Below are 15,708 nucleotides of genomic sequence, written 5' to 3'. Positions count from 1 at the left end.
AATTCTCTTTTCACCAGTCATGATGAGCTGCAGTGAAACTGAATTATTCACAACTGCAGCAGCATTGCCCAGGAAGGGCTCAGCAGACAGTGATAGACAGAAAACAGTCAGCCAGTTTGTTTCTCAAAATGCACATCTCAAGTACCTGTGCATCTGTTCACTGGCACTGCTGGGCCAACTGTGGATACTACTGTAGCTTTTGTATTTCAGCCAGTACATTATCCCACAGGCTGAAGAGTCTTCCTCCATTTTCATGCTGCTGTTTCACTCTCTAGAGAAATACAGTGTGTTTTGATGTATCCTCACTGGCTGCCGTGCCACACAATGCCCAGTAATCTCCATGATGTCATTCTGGCTGCTATTCTATAACTGTAGCTCTGATTCAAAACCTACTTTAACCAAGTTAAACAATATGTTATTATGGTTATTTTTCTATCTGTCCAGTGGCTCTGGGGTTTTGTTAGAGTGGCCATATGGGGCTTGGCAAGTGCAAGGACCTTTCACAATATTTGCATAAAATTAAAACAAAGAAATATAGAAAATTTGCTACATGATAAATATCCCAGGACACAAATCCCCCACCAAGAAAACAAACATTGTTTTGGGTGAAACTGAATGAAGCAAAACATGACTCATCTTTGACCATCCCTGCTTGGTCTTGTGACCTACACTATGTGTTTGAATCATCTGATGATTTGATGTCAGTCTCAAGCACAGAAACAAGTCAGCCTTTGCCCCAGTCAAGGATAGACCTGACTCCAGCAATAAAGGTCACGAGGATGAGATGATTACTCAGTTGATCAGCATTCATTTAGCTCAAACTGGCAAAGAAGCAAAGGAGGCTGATTTCAGTGATGACTGCATGTGTTAGATGCAATTCAAATTATTTTAATGAGTTCACTTTTTACTGGTCCTGCCTCATACATATCATACATAATACATCACCATCGTGATCATCATAATGATTACTGATACCAGGGTGAACTTTTCATATCCATCAAGGTTGATGAACATGTGTCATAATGCAGTGGTGCAAACTTGAGCTGGAGTTAGTTTCTGAGTTAGCTGAAGGATAACGTTACCAGCTGGAGCTATAATTCTTCCACCTGTGCAACCACATGTGTAAGCACACTAAAGCGAATGCTGCTCTCCTGTCTACCCGCTGTTTTTCTCTCTATTTTCCAGACTGCAGGATGAATAGACCAATGACAGTCCTCCAAGCATGCAGCACTCACCGCTATAGGTGACAATACGGATGGTGGAGTCACCCTCTCCAAAGCGTGTGATGGGGGTGAGGCGCACTTCGTAGGATTCAGGCTTTATCAGCTCAGTCAGGTTGTGCGTCATGAGCTCTCCTTTGTTGATTGTTCCATCCACAGGGATCTCTTGCTCCCACCAGCGCTGCAACCCCATCTGGATAGAAAGAGGAAAACACGAGAGGTTTTGATCATTAAAAATCACTGGACGCTCATAACTTCAGTTTCTTAGCGTAGGACATACTCGTACACACAGATATCACCTACAAAAAGCATGAAACATCGACCAGCCCCCTGCTTAAGAAGTTGCAAGGCACAGGTTTGTATTCGTCAGCATTAAAATGGTTTGATTCATATTTTACTCAACGTTCAATGTAATACAGTAACCTACAATATAAATCAACCTATAACATATGGAGTCCCACAGGGTTTTGGGCCACCTCTGTTTTTACTATACTAATGCTTTCAAATAAGAATGAGGACACATGGAAGATGATCTTAAGTATGGGATTCAGCAAGATCTAGAACTAACTTAAAAAAATAAGTTGTCTCATTTACTGCCAAACCCTCAGTTTGAGACCACCAAAATAGGTATTTGGCTAGAAAAACTAATTTGATCAATAAAGGAAGAATTTTCTTATTTTAAGCAGCTTTGAATACTCAATCTGCAAATTATATTAGAGTCTGCAAAAAACACCTTAAAGTAACCACAGATCTCTCAGCCCTTGTTAGTCAGTATTCTGTTGGTCTTGAAGCCAAGGGCACATGTTGGCAGACAACATTCTCAGCAGCTCGAGGTGTTAACTGTGATGGATAAAGTTGGAAAACCACAACTCAGTGTGGTACATAATACTTTTAACTCCAAGAAAACCCTCATAAAGTTGGAGAAGCTCACACCCACCAGACTAACTCTAGTGTTGTACTGAGGTTCAAATGTTAGTTTGAGTAAGGCTCACACTGATAGGTTCATATAATCAGTTTTTGTGTGGCTGTCTAGAAGTGAACAGGTCTTTTGATTAACCCAGAGACTCTGATATATTAAGTGCTCACATGTAGCAGAGATGAGAATCACCTTTGTTGGACTGTTGGACTGAGAGAGAGTCTAGGCCTGTTTGACTACTTGTATTTAACTGATCCAACTACCTCAAATTACCTGTGTTATCTTTGAGGTTACATGAGGGGCATCTCCTTGAGCTAGAAACTAAAATTCCAACACCCCACTGCCATTCAGCCTTCCGCTTTATTTTACTTTATCTTATAGAGTGGCTGTAGCCTAGACACTTAATAAAGAGATAGTTTTCATGACACAGTATCAACAGTTTTGTCTGTCCCTTTAGATTCTGTGGTGCTGTGAAATTGGATTAAATTTACTTTGTACAATATAATCACTGTAAATATCATTAGTCTACAGATTTTTTTTTAATCTTGATTAATCACAGAAAAAGAACATGTACAGTACAAAGAAAATTCTTCTGAAGAGTTTGCTCCTGGGAACATATTGCGCATATGACCACAACAAATACGTATTCCCTTCGCCAACAGTGTAGGATGTTTCCTCTCATCTGCCAATTAACCTCGTCTATAAGCATTTGTATGATCCGGCAACATGAAATGCTACACAACAAAAAATGTTTTTTTTCCTCTCTAAGCTGTTGACAGCTAGCTGCTCATTAGCCACATTTACTTTCAAAGCAGCTCCCAGCGTCTGAATTCAAAGGCTGATTCATTTTTCCCATTTAAGATATGCCTCAGTCTGCATTATACAGGCATTCTGCGAGAATGGTAAGGACAACACCTTTGTGCACTGTACTTGATTGCCTCGTTCTTCTCAAGTTTTTCTTAATCATGTTCTACAGTGTTTTGCTATCCCTTTGTACAAGGACCTTGAGCTGACAGGAATTTATATCTCGTCTTAGAACAATGCAGAGCACGTGAGGGAACCTGTCTTTAGGTGACTCAGCTCAGGTATCACACAAAAATTAGCTCATACTTTTCATGTCTTGTGATACAATACAGGCCCTCCAGACATCCAAAGAAACAAAATGAGGGTTTGTTGCTGCATTCGCTGGGGGGCAAAGAGAAGGGAAGAGAAGTAGGGTACATTTTATCCTTGAGAATCAGTTTAAGGGGAAGAGCTGCACAAAGACAAGTTACAGCTTCTGCATCACAATTAGTGACTATACATGCCCTTCTCAGTCAAAGGAAAAGAGGAAGAGTGTTACTAGTAGGGAGAGACAGAGAGAGAGTGAATGAAGGTGTGATAGCAGTGAAGCACTGTGTGTGTGTGAGAACAATACCAATTAAGTAATTACTTAGAGCCTGGATGAGCCACAATTATGGGGTGCAAGTTTTCATCACCATTAGTTTGCAGGTAAATAGAGTGTTTTGTCTGTCACTGGTAATTGCAGATGGTGCACTTGTCCCTACCTATCCTTTGAAAATTTTAGCTTTTCTCTAAAGTACAAAAGGAATTGCAGTTAATTGCCATAAATTACACAGTGTTGGCCTGTGTGTGTTTGTGCGTGTATGTGTTTGTGTATTTGCATTTGAACACTCTACTAAGAGGAAGCATCAATTTCAGCACATGTACTTTTTCAGCAGGAGTGAAAACAACCTTTCTATACAAATAGTGAAAAAACAGTACACCTGCTGTTTCTGACTAGACACACAGATATATTAAAAGTGACACATCTTCCTTTTGTTCTGAGTTTGTGTTTGGAGGTCTGGGCAATGTCTGCAAACTGGTGGTGAGGGGTTTACAGTGATAGGCAGCTGCAACATTCAGAAGGTATTTATACACTGTTACTCATACTCATGACAAAATACATTGCACTGTGCATTTAAATTAATCTGAACAAAAAACAAATGAAACACATGAAAACCTAACCAACATGTTTTTTAACTGGTGAGTACATGTCCTTCTCTTGCTTCCCTAAATGTGCAGATGCTAAGGAGAAGGAGGCACAAATATTCAGAGAATAATATTTTTAAAATGTTGGAAAGAAAGAATAATAGTCTACTTCATTTTGCCTTTAAATCAAGAAATGAAAGATTCTTTTCAAAGTTACCTTTTCTGAAAATCAGACACAAAATACATCACACCTCATCCACATGCTTTTTTCTTGCTTTTGTATTTCTTTGTTCTGTGTTTCTTTGACCCTGAGACCTGGAGCCAAAACAATCACTATCACTATCACTCAATTTCACATTTAAACAAATGCTCACATTTTCTGATTTGAATCCATCCTACTATATCAAAAAAATGAAATTAGTTTTCGTTATCATTTTGCTTCCTGTCCTTGTGTGTTTTTTCCTCTAGTGTTTCATCCCCTCACCTGTTCCCATTTACCCAATCAGCCCTGCAGTCACCTGGTCTTTCTCCCCACCTGCACCTCATCCCATAATCTGTTATGTTTCCTTGAGTTACTCATGCTTCTGGTGACTTCTGCTGATTTTTCCTGTGAGAGTTTCCTAGTGTCCCTGCTTCTAGCATGTTTTGAGTTTTTCTAGTGTTCCTTCCTCCTGTCTGTCTTCATGTGCCTGCATTTGAGTCCTGATATCCTCAACTGCAACATTAGGACTATGTTACTGAGCACAGCATTTGATCAGACTGACCACTAATGTCACATCTGCATCAGCTCATTGCCATCAGCTGTTTCATTAATGCTTCACAGTCACCGGCGCATGCATCAGTGGTTTGGCTACCAGCTAACTGTGCTGTACAATCATATTCATGCGGACCATTATAACATTATATGATACTTTCACGCTCCCTCCACAACCCAAACATCCTTCGTATCTGCTATATTTTAGGCATTGTTGGTTTAACTCTGATTTATGTTCATGTATGTGTTCAGATTCAGATCTAATCGGATCCTTTGCTCAGCCTTGTACACCAGTAAACCAGAGTAGGTTTATGTTTGCATTTTGCATCTAATTTTATTGTGTGTTATTACCTTATAAGACTAATAAAATGTTCTTATTACTTTAGTGTAATAGATGCAGGTCTCAAAAAAAAATAATATTTTATTTTTAATGGACTTGATTCCAGATTGCAATGAAAGCAATCTGTCAGTCTGTCAGAGGATGTCTTGGAGGGTTGTATCATACCTTATTATTGTTCACAATTCCCAATCGACATTACTTTTCTAATGTTCAGGTAGCTATTTAATACTGTGAGCATGAATAACACAAGTTAAATAAGTATATGTGTAGCTATATATCTGTTTTGGAGGCTGGCATCAGATTTAAACACATTTAATTGGGGACTGGTTTGTGTTGTGTGTCTTTGTGTGTGTTTGGGTGTCCCAAAGCTCCAGGCAGATGGAGGCCTTAAATGCGAGTCTTGGCAAACGCCGCCTCAAACTCCAAATGAACAAATGGAAGCAAATAGTTCAATTTTTTCCATATCAAAAAGGAATTGTGCTCAAACGTGCAAATCATATCAAACTTGAAATGTTGATTGAAAAAACATTTAACTTTTCAGATGTTTTGAATCATACACATGTGTATTGCCTTATTGGATTTTGCACTGTTGTTTTGATTCCCATTAATGTTCACTGAATCCCTGTGTCTGCGCTCAATTAAGGTGTCTCTTTACATCCCATTACCTTTCATTCCCCACATTTTCCCCACAGAGACAGAGTGCCATATTGATTTAATTTCATTTGATTGCAGTGGCAGTTCATGGGGTTTTTATGGCAACTTTAAAAACAGCAGAATTGATCAAAGTGATAACTGGAGCCAAAAGAAACACAGGAATAATCAAAGTGAAGGTGTAATGGTAGATGAGTGTTGATCTACTGTAGATTGCCCACATGTAATTAGTATGGCTCCTATTGATCTGCTCGCAAACTCTTGACTTGACAGATCAATTGAAAAGAGAGGGAGGAGGTAGAGGAGATGAAGGAGGAGCACGGAGAAGCAGCTTCAAGATGGCAAGATGTGGGCTGAAAAAGTTATTTTGCAGGGGTTAGAGACAGCCAATCAAGCCTCTGGACAGCAGAGGTTTTGAAGTAGCGGGCTACAGTATCTAAACAAGAGCAGATGTCACACCTTTCCATTGCATCCTTGACAGGTGCGGTGATTTGTGTTTTGTGATTCTCACCCGTGCATGCCTTTCAGCTAGAGCTTCATTCCCATTTCCCCTTCAGCTAGACTGTCTGTCACGAGGGCACTAGACGATAACACAAAGCAATTCATTACAGAGGCATAAGGTCTACCAGCTCTAAGTATTAATTCAAAAGTAGTGAGAGAAAATGATAATAATTCTCAGGGAATGGCAGGGGAGCTGCTGCTGGATCTATAAATAGATCGAAGTGGTGTAGTCCACGTGCCGGAGCTTTCCTTACTGCACCACTCTCTCACAGTCAGTCTGAGGGTATCTCTGCATTTATTTACAAAAGGAGCCTCTCCTCCTACTCATTTCGCTCCTCTTCTCTCTCATTTCCTCATGCGCGCTGCCTTTATTCTTTTGCTTCTTTTCCAGTTCCAACTCTTTCTCACCAAAAGACATTATAAAAAAAAAATCTTATTATCAGTCTAAATCAATACTAAAAGCTGAGACTCAATCAATCATAGAGGGTATACTGTATAGTAAATGCTGCCAAAAAGTCAGAATTTCCCTACAGCAAAGAATCTCTTTCATCTAAGACAATGGAAAATTGGTTGTTATGCCTCGGAGGAAGGAAATAATGGTCACACAATGTACCCTCTTGAGATATCAAGGCAAGACGGTGGAAAGAAATTAATTTTCCCAAACACTGATTCTCTGCTAAAATGGACAAGGGTAGTGATGTTCTCTTTTTAACAAACAAATGCATAAAAAAACTGAAATGCAAATGTGATTTCTGATTTACTGTGGGTCCTTTCTAGCACAGATGCAAAATGTCCAAATCTGTTTTAAAAACAAACAAACAAACAAACAAACAAACAAATAAACAAACAGTGCATGGGACCAGCTGAAAATAGGAAAAGCAAATGTATATTCCTGGCAAGTTTTCATACAAATGCCTGGCAAGCGCAAACATGGGCTCTGCAAGCGCAACATCATTTATTACCAAACAGGCCAACTGAGATAGTTGACAGAAAAATCATTGTGTTACACAAACATAACTGGTTTAGATTGTGTTTTCAAGCTTGAATTCCTTGAGGGTGTAGTGTGAAACAAACATGAAATTATATTATTCATTGCAAACACAACTGTCAGGCTATACTCACTAATTCTGAGCAGAACTGAGATGGATTTAGCATTGCAGCATGTGCTACATTTTTTTGATATATACATTATATGCATTAAAAAAAAAGGCAGGCTCCTGAGTGGCAGCTCAGTTGCTGCGATGCAATGATAATTTGAATACCTACAGTGTTAATAGAGCTGGAGTTTTAAACTTTATCTAGGTGGTGCCACACCTGCTGCTGTTTCAAGAAAAACATGGATGCACATTCGCCATGAGGAGAGAGAGTGAGAGAGGGAGAGAGGAAGGTGTACATTGATTGCCAAAGAGAAAAATGTAACCATGTCATCCATCAATGCTGTCTGCTTGTCATCTGTGGAGTTTACTTGAGAAGTAGGGAAAACAGGAGCAGTGCTTGTTCTTTTTCTCCGCGGGGTTCCCTTCCACTCCTCTGACTGAGCATCTGATGGAGAGCAAAAACAGAAGCAGTTCGTGGAAACCACAGAACTTGCTCAACCGACTGCCCCTGACAGGTTCTTAGTGATTCTGTTTGGCCCACAGAGGCTCATTCACATCCTCAAAAACTGCAGAATAAGACAGACAATGAATCGAGGCATAGAGATTTGGCGCTGTCAAATGGAATACAATAAGCAAGCGCAAGCTGTGCAGACACTTCTATCACATGCTTAAACTGGCAATAAGAAAGGTTTTTAATGCCCCGTGGCACAAAAACAACTCTAATTCATCTGTGAAGGGTCAAAAAGAGGCTGACCAATACCAATGACTCAACACTTTTTGTATCAGGAGCCAACTTTTCAGGCTTTAGAGATGCGTGTTCTGGCTGAAACAAATGCTTCCTGATAATAGAGTTCTGTGCAAATGAATAACACCAGAACTTACACAGCCAACTCTAGTCATCCTACCTGTCTGATTCCCAGTCTGTAAGCGACGATGCGGTCCACAGCGTTGGGGTTCATCTGGGTCCACTGGAGCTTGAAGCCGTAGACTCTGGGTCTGTTTTGCCACAGAGGGCTGTAGGTATCATAGTAGAACTCTGGGGGGTAGGCCTTTCCTGGAGAGAGAAAATACAATGATAATGTTACTAGATGCTTTAAATGCTCATTTAAGGTGAAAAACACAAAGTCTAGGGTTCCTGCAACTCATCTGTCAAACTCCACATTCCCAGTTTAACTTTGTTTCTGTTAAAAAGCATTTAGTCTAAAACTGAAGCCAAGATAGCCCTGATGACATCACTGGGGTCATTTTGTCAAACTTCTGAAAGGTCCCTTCAGAGCCACAGAAGATACTGTGCAGCAGCTTGTAGGCTGTATATGGCAGTACTTGCCATGATAAGTGATCTAAACTTTAAAAGTAAAGTTGGTGGTGTCTCCCTTTATGATTGGTTAAAAACTTTTACACTGATTAAGCCTATTATAAGGAATGATTGAGACTTACAGCCCCATGACAGCAGAGTCAGTGTTTCACCATATAGCATTCCTTATTGTATGTTTTTTTAAACAATAATAATAATGAAAACATTGACACTGACACATTTGTACAGTTAATTAGGGCTGTATTATCAGCATTTAGTGAAATAGATGTGAATTGCAATTTTACTTTCAGAATGCAGTTAGGTTATTATTATTATTATTATTATTATTAGTAGTAGTAGTAGTTTGAGATCTTAATTCCTTGCCTGTGGCCAGGCAAGCTCTGCTGTTTTATACAGCAGTTTATTTTGCACAGAATGCAGGCATACTCTTACACTTGAGTGAAAATTCAAGAATGTGTTAATGTAAATGTGCAAATGTTTCATTTGTTAACATTATAAGAAGTCTTTCAAGCCAGGAGGAGAGCTGAATTAGCACTGTAAAGATGTAGAGAATCTCTTATCTTTACTCCACTGTGTTTTTTCTTTGTTTTACCCACTATATGAGATCCCTTATTGCTGCTATGACCCAGTTTTCCCTCAAGGGTCATTAAAGTTTCATCTTATGTTCCGTGACATAGTGTAACATTCATGGCATAGAATCAAGGCATGCACCAGATTGTAGTGTCTCATAAATGTAAGTTAATCTTATGCGTCCATCTCATGCAATGGCAGATCCAATCTGTGTACTAGATGTCCCCTACACTCAGCTCAACAGCCCCCTAAGTAAAAACAATGTCATACAGCTGGATTTGAACTAACACAGAGATCTTCTCAAACCTTTTCTTTCAATAACACGGTCTGCTTTGTTGGAATCTGAGGATTTATTTTCTACAGAACTGTGGCTTGAACTGAATAAATCTCTCAAGTTTTCAGCTTTCCAGTCACAGTCTGCAAGCTGATTTCTGACAGCTGAAGAAGGAGCTGGCAGAACACTGCACTTTAATAAATATCTAGAAACAAGCTTACAGGATGACCTTCTGGGCAAAGAATAGTAATTCACCTCAATGACATGTTGTTGTGTTTGTCCCTCTGCTATTTGGGCTTGTTTATTGAAGGATGACAATACCCAAGGCAGATGATTGTTAATAGCCATGGAAAAGACAGAAGAGCAGCCATTGTTAGCTCAAACAATAGCAGCACCGGGATTTGATGTACCCGCACAGAGATGCAGCAAGTAGTCGATGTACAGTATGTCAGGCTATTAGATAAACCTGTCAAGATGGCATTATTTTCCTAAACAGTTTTAGTGGTCTCCTGGGTCTTTCCCTGGGTGCTCCTTGGTATGAAAAGATCCTTGAACCATAGGTTTCCTTTGACTTGACTATAAATATGACACTCAAGGGAGGAAGGAAATAAACTGGATTCTGGACTATGAAGAGGTCATAAGTTCAAACAGTTATATGTCTGGTTTTAATTTTCTGTGCCACTGCGCACAGTAGGCTACTGGTTTCCTAATCCTGAGCTGGATCAGAGCACAAGGGTAGTGATAATCTATATTTTTCTTATTGTTGTCAAATCCCATGAAGAGAACAAATCCAATACCAAACTGATCCTACACATAAGTATTGCCTGTGCAGCCAAAACCTGATATAGCTTATTCAGCTGTGTCACACAGCACTATAGTTGTTCAATACCAAGAACAAGGATAATGTAGTTTGTAGCCACATAAACTGCACTGCTGCTTCAAATACTAACTAATGCAACAAATGTGTATTAATCCACAGATGAAAATAGAAACCGTGTATATTGTGACTCATTTTCAAGATTCTTCAGTAGGGAACAAATGAGCTTGGGATGACAGCCACAGATGGGGCTGGGAAGAAGGAAAGTACTGAGAGATGGAGCCACACATTGCTGGTTTGGTCTTTGACTTAACAGCACAGTGCTGGAGACCTGAGCTATGCTGCTGTATAATCATGCAGCAGAGGTTGTAACTGATGTGAGATTCTAAAAGTATGCATTGTGTTGAGATGAAATCTAGCACAAGGAAAACAATATGGGGCAAACATAATCCATTATACACTGACAAGTGTAATAGTTTTTTAAAGGTGTGAACACATGGATTTAAGATATAATCATTCAAATGTACACAAATGAAAAGTAGTGAGGTGCCTTTGTAGGAGGAAAAAAAAATAAGTTTAGTGGTTTCACTCTGCCTCTAACTGGTTTGATCAATTCTCATAATCATCCATGATAATAAGTCAAAATCAACACTGCGGGCATTTTGTTCTGCATTTTAGACAATAAATCAGGTTAATGATGCTTTGGGCAGCCAACTGCAGATCACTTGGCCTTTACATGGATAAAGCTATTTAAAATACAATATTCTGATCTGGGGGAATGGAACACTCATTCATCAGCCAGATAAAATCTTTCAGAGAGAAAATAACAAGCAAGTGAAAGCAAGAGAAACACTGTTAATAATTTAACTATGCAATTTATCTTTAAATGTTTTGTCTTTATATAGAGTTAAGAAATGCAGCTGCAAGTTAAACCTCTCTGTTAGAACTGAAGAGGCTATAACATAAACTGCCTACATGCCTTGCTGAAATACTAATGCAACCAGAAAAACATATTTTCCAACAACAGAAAAAAAAGCATGGATAATTACTGTCTGCACTTCACTTGGCACTGTTTCGCTGTATAGAGCCAGCTGTGTTTACAGCATACTGTACAGCAAATGTTACATAGCAGTGCAGATAGTGTCAGTTTTGTTTATGCAGTTTATACAATACAGTAATACTGATAAGGAAAAGAAGAGGCTGTAATTTGCAGTAAAGCAAAGGCACGAAAGGTTAATTAAACTGACTTTTATCACTGTATGTTTTCATAAGTTGTCTTTAAAGATTCCCACTTAGACTGATTTACACATGACTGAAAGGGCACACTGTGCCTTTATAAACTATAAAATGTGTGATTTGTCTGATTTTGAGAGAATTCTTTCAAAGTTACATTTCTTAGAGCACATTCACAGCAAAGGGAGAGACAGACTGGTGAATTGTTGTCTATTAAAATATACACTGGAATTAAGCAAAATGGACCTCGCTCCTAATATGTTAAGTGTGGTGAAGCAGCATTACCTAACCCACTTACACTGCTTGAAACAGATAACCCTGGGTGGGAGACATCAAACATAAAGTACAGAAGACTTAATTGATTTTTTAAAATCCTGTTTATAACAGCAGAACCAATGCAATGATTCATAACAGCTCAGTGAAAACCCCTTCAGGCGAGAAGCTGACCTTGTTTGCAGACTTCTTTTTAATTTTTTTAAGGGTCTATGAACATGTTTTCTTCATCAGGAAAACACTTTGTCCTGCCATATGCTAAGCAATGCTATATGGTGCTGGGCTGATGTGTGTGTGGCAGACCTGACACTTACATATGGATGGACAGCTGGCTGAGATAAACTCAATACCACTGCAAGAATGGCAAACTGAGTATAAGGAAAAGGCATTAAAGACATAAGAAGACTCTGGTAATTGCCTAGTGGTGTCCTCCTGGGATGGAGAATGAAATCTCTCTGTGGCTTTTTTTTTCTTTTAAGGGGAATGGCATTGAACTTGTAATGAGTCATATCCACCCTGACTATTCAGTTAATTCTTCCTTTACTTCCTCCTTCCCTGACTAATCCATTTGAACAAAAACAAAGATTTCAAATCGTTGATCATATTATCTGGGATTGAATTTTGTTTGTCTTGACCCACTGTGGGTTCTGATTTTATCCCTCTTGGTCAGAACAAATAGAGGGCTGCTCTACAGTGACTAATCTTGTGATATTGTATTGATATAAAAGAAGCAGAACTACAAAAACAGGCTGGAAAATAAAAAAAAGAGAGGAAAGGACAAAAAAATAGCTGAATAGATTGTGTCTGTCCTTCAAGCCTGACAGACTTTTAGTCTGATCACAGATAACATTATTCATATGCTGCCTTTTTACTCTGACCATGTAATGTCAGTCATTACTACCTACATTACAGAATCCATCAACGTCAGTGTGTCTCTTTGAGCTACGGAAAGGACTCAACATCATTCTCCATTTACTGCAGGGGCGAAGTTCAACCCAGGTGAACTGGGCACAGACTATAAAGGCAGATAGCCAAGTTGCTTTAAACCATGTCTGGAACTCAAAGCTAAGGCAAAAATGTTCACTGGAGACCAAGGCTGATAAGGTTTATAAACCCCTGAGATGGAGGAGTGTGCTGGTTTGAAGGTAAAATCTATTTAGTTTTTTTCCCCTTGAATTTGGAGATATGAAAAAAAGATAAAGACAAAAATAACACACAAAACATCAGAGAATACCCACTCAAAAAAAAGCCCATGAGGGTTATTTAAAACACACCTCAAAGAGCCAAACATACAAAAAATAAATGAATCAAGATGACAAAAACATTGCTCAAAACAGATGCTGTACTAAGTAATAATATATAATATATTAAAACAGAAAAGGCATATACGTGGAGATGAAGTAGTCAGAACATGTGTGAGTCACACTAAAGGACATACAATGCCTTCCTGCAATGAAGATATCTGATTGCAGCCAGCCTTGGACACCATGTTCCACAATGTGATTTCTGCATCATTAGGAACGTTGGCGACAATAAAAATGGAAACTGGATCCATACAAGCACATCATTATTCAGAATCTGAATTCATTTTATGAGCAAACTCGCAAAACACAGACAATGAATATCTGAACGTTGTCCCCGAGAATTTTCCTATTCTTTTCTTCTAATTGACGCCAGACTGCCAAAAAAAAGGGATTAAGTGGAAAGAGAGAAATGAGAAACATTGTTTGCTCTTTCTTTGTGTTTTTCTGAATTGCTAGCAAAAACTGTACATTGTTCGGGAGGCTGGTCAATGGAGGGGGGGCTATGGTCTAGCTTTGCAGAATCTGTTAATTTGCTATAAATTTCTGTTTTGTAGTGATTAGACAAATGCGTTATCTTGAAGAGCCACTCCACTGATTTTACACATAAAGTTCATTTTACTCATCATAGTTAAGGCCACACAGGAAATTCAGAATATCTCACTTCAGCTCCTTCAGTTTAGACTTTTTTTTTCCCCCCTTTAATCTGACTCTTGTGGTAGTACGGTGGTGCAGTGGTTACCACTGTCACCTCACAGCAAGGTTCTGAGTTTGAGCTCCAGTTTGCCCAGGCCTTTTCTGTGTGGAGTTTGCATGTTCTCCCTGTGCCTGCGTGGGTTCTCTCCAGGCACTCTGACATGCAGGTTAATTGGTGACTCTAAATTGCCTGTAGGTGTGAATGTGAGTGTGGATGGTTGTTTGTCTATATGTGTTGGCCCTGCGGTGGACTGGCGATCTGTACAGGGTGTACCCTGCCTCTCGCCCAATGACAGCTGGGATAGACTCCACCCCCCATCCCTAATGGATAAGGGGTATAGATAATGGATGGATGGACGTGATCTGTCTCTTGTGAGTCAATGAACAATGCTAAATTGTGGGATTACCCCTTTAAAATTCATGTCTGTATATTCCATGACCTGTGTTTCACCCTATCACAGCTTCATCAGAACACATTTGCTGCCTAAGGACAGGATGTACAGTACATGCAGACTTGAATAAACCACTGACTGCATCAGAATGGAATGAAATCAGAGAAGAAACACAGCCTGAAGACCCAAAGACGGTGAAATATTTTTTTCATTTTCTAACTCTTGAGACAAGCATGATTTCAGCTTTGGCTAAAAGACTCAGGGTTCCCGTGACAGAGAGCCTGAGCCAAAGCTCAGTGGTACACATTACATCCCTCTGAGGGGTCTCTCCCCTGCCACAATTTAATGGCCAACTTGGCCATTACAGCCAACTCACTGTTTCCACAGATGTCCCAATGGCTTGGCACATGGGCATCCATGCACATGCACACACACTTTCCCCTGGCACAATATACTTTTTGAGGCAACAGCATTTATATAGTACTGAGAATGGCCTGCTGCCCAACTTTGGTGTGTTTGCATGTGTCTGTCGGCATGGTAACATATATGTTTTGCATGGTGTGTGGACTGGATCAGCGTGTTTAATTGTGTTGCTGTGGCCTCAGGCCAAAACTTATAGATGTGTTTATCATATATCTACAAGGCCTAAGAAGAAGCCAGGGAGAGCAATGAGGGAGTATCCACTTAGGTGCCTACCTGTCTTCACTCTGTAAAGTGAGCAAACCAAGATACCACCTAACTACATGAACCATAACAAATATTTCATGAGCTTCATCTTGAAGTGGGCTCACAAGTCATGGAGAGGAGCTGATACCCACTTTGTCTCCTGTAGATTATTTATTTCAGCCACAGAACAGAAAATTGTAGATCTCATATTGTGGCTATTGAGTTTCAGGATAAAATTAAAAAATCTTACAGAGTAAGAGCTGGGGTTAAGGGATTGGGGCGAGCCAGATTTCATAGATGATGGGAGGAACCAAAGTAGATTTTCTGCGCCATGCTCCTGCACTCAGGGGGGTTACTAAAAGAGCCTCCATACCTTTGGCAACCACTGAGTCCAGATGGTGGGAATCTGGAGCATTGGGCGGGAGGAATAGAACGATGGCGGGAGAGAGAGGGAAGGAGGGATGGAGGATGAAAGGGAAGGAAGGGGAGTGGAGTTAGGAAAAGGGAGGGTGAGTGAGCAATAGCAGGCACAACCCCAGCCCTATTGAGAAAAACAAATGGCTAGAGGGTACTATCTCCCCCTTTCTCTCTGCTCTACCCGTTTTGCCAGGGAGGAATGATTTATGACACACATGAGGGGGTGGGGGGGTGGGGCTGTGGGGATGTCCATAGTTTCCATCTCTTTCTCCAGGCAAACTTGAGAGACAGGGAGGATTATAGA

General features: G+C 39.8%; 1 protein-coding gene across 1 annotated transcript in view; it reads right to left on the bottom strand.

The window, feature by feature from the left end:
• The window catches only part of LOC108896858 (MAM domain-containing glycosylphosphatidylinositol anchor protein 2), a 161,899-nt gene that overhangs the window by 27,837 nt on the left and 118,354 nt on the right, over window positions 1-15,708 (bottom strand). Inside the window, 2 exon segments of the mRNA XM_051071963.1 lie at window positions 1,236-1,413; window positions 8,356-8,504. Coding sequence (XP_050927920.1) covers window positions 1,236-1,413; window positions 8,356-8,504 — 327 coding nt within the window.

The sequence above is a fragment of the Lates calcarifer genome, linkage group LG7_1, assembly GCF_001640805.2.
Source record: "Lates calcarifer isolate ASB-BC8 linkage group LG7_1, TLL_Latcal_v3, whole genome shotgun sequence".
Taxonomy (NCBI): domain Eukaryota; kingdom Metazoa; phylum Chordata; class Actinopteri; family Centropomidae; genus Lates; species Lates calcarifer.
Note: the sequence above shows the minus strand (reverse complement) of the source record. Positions and strands in the feature narration are given on the sequence as shown.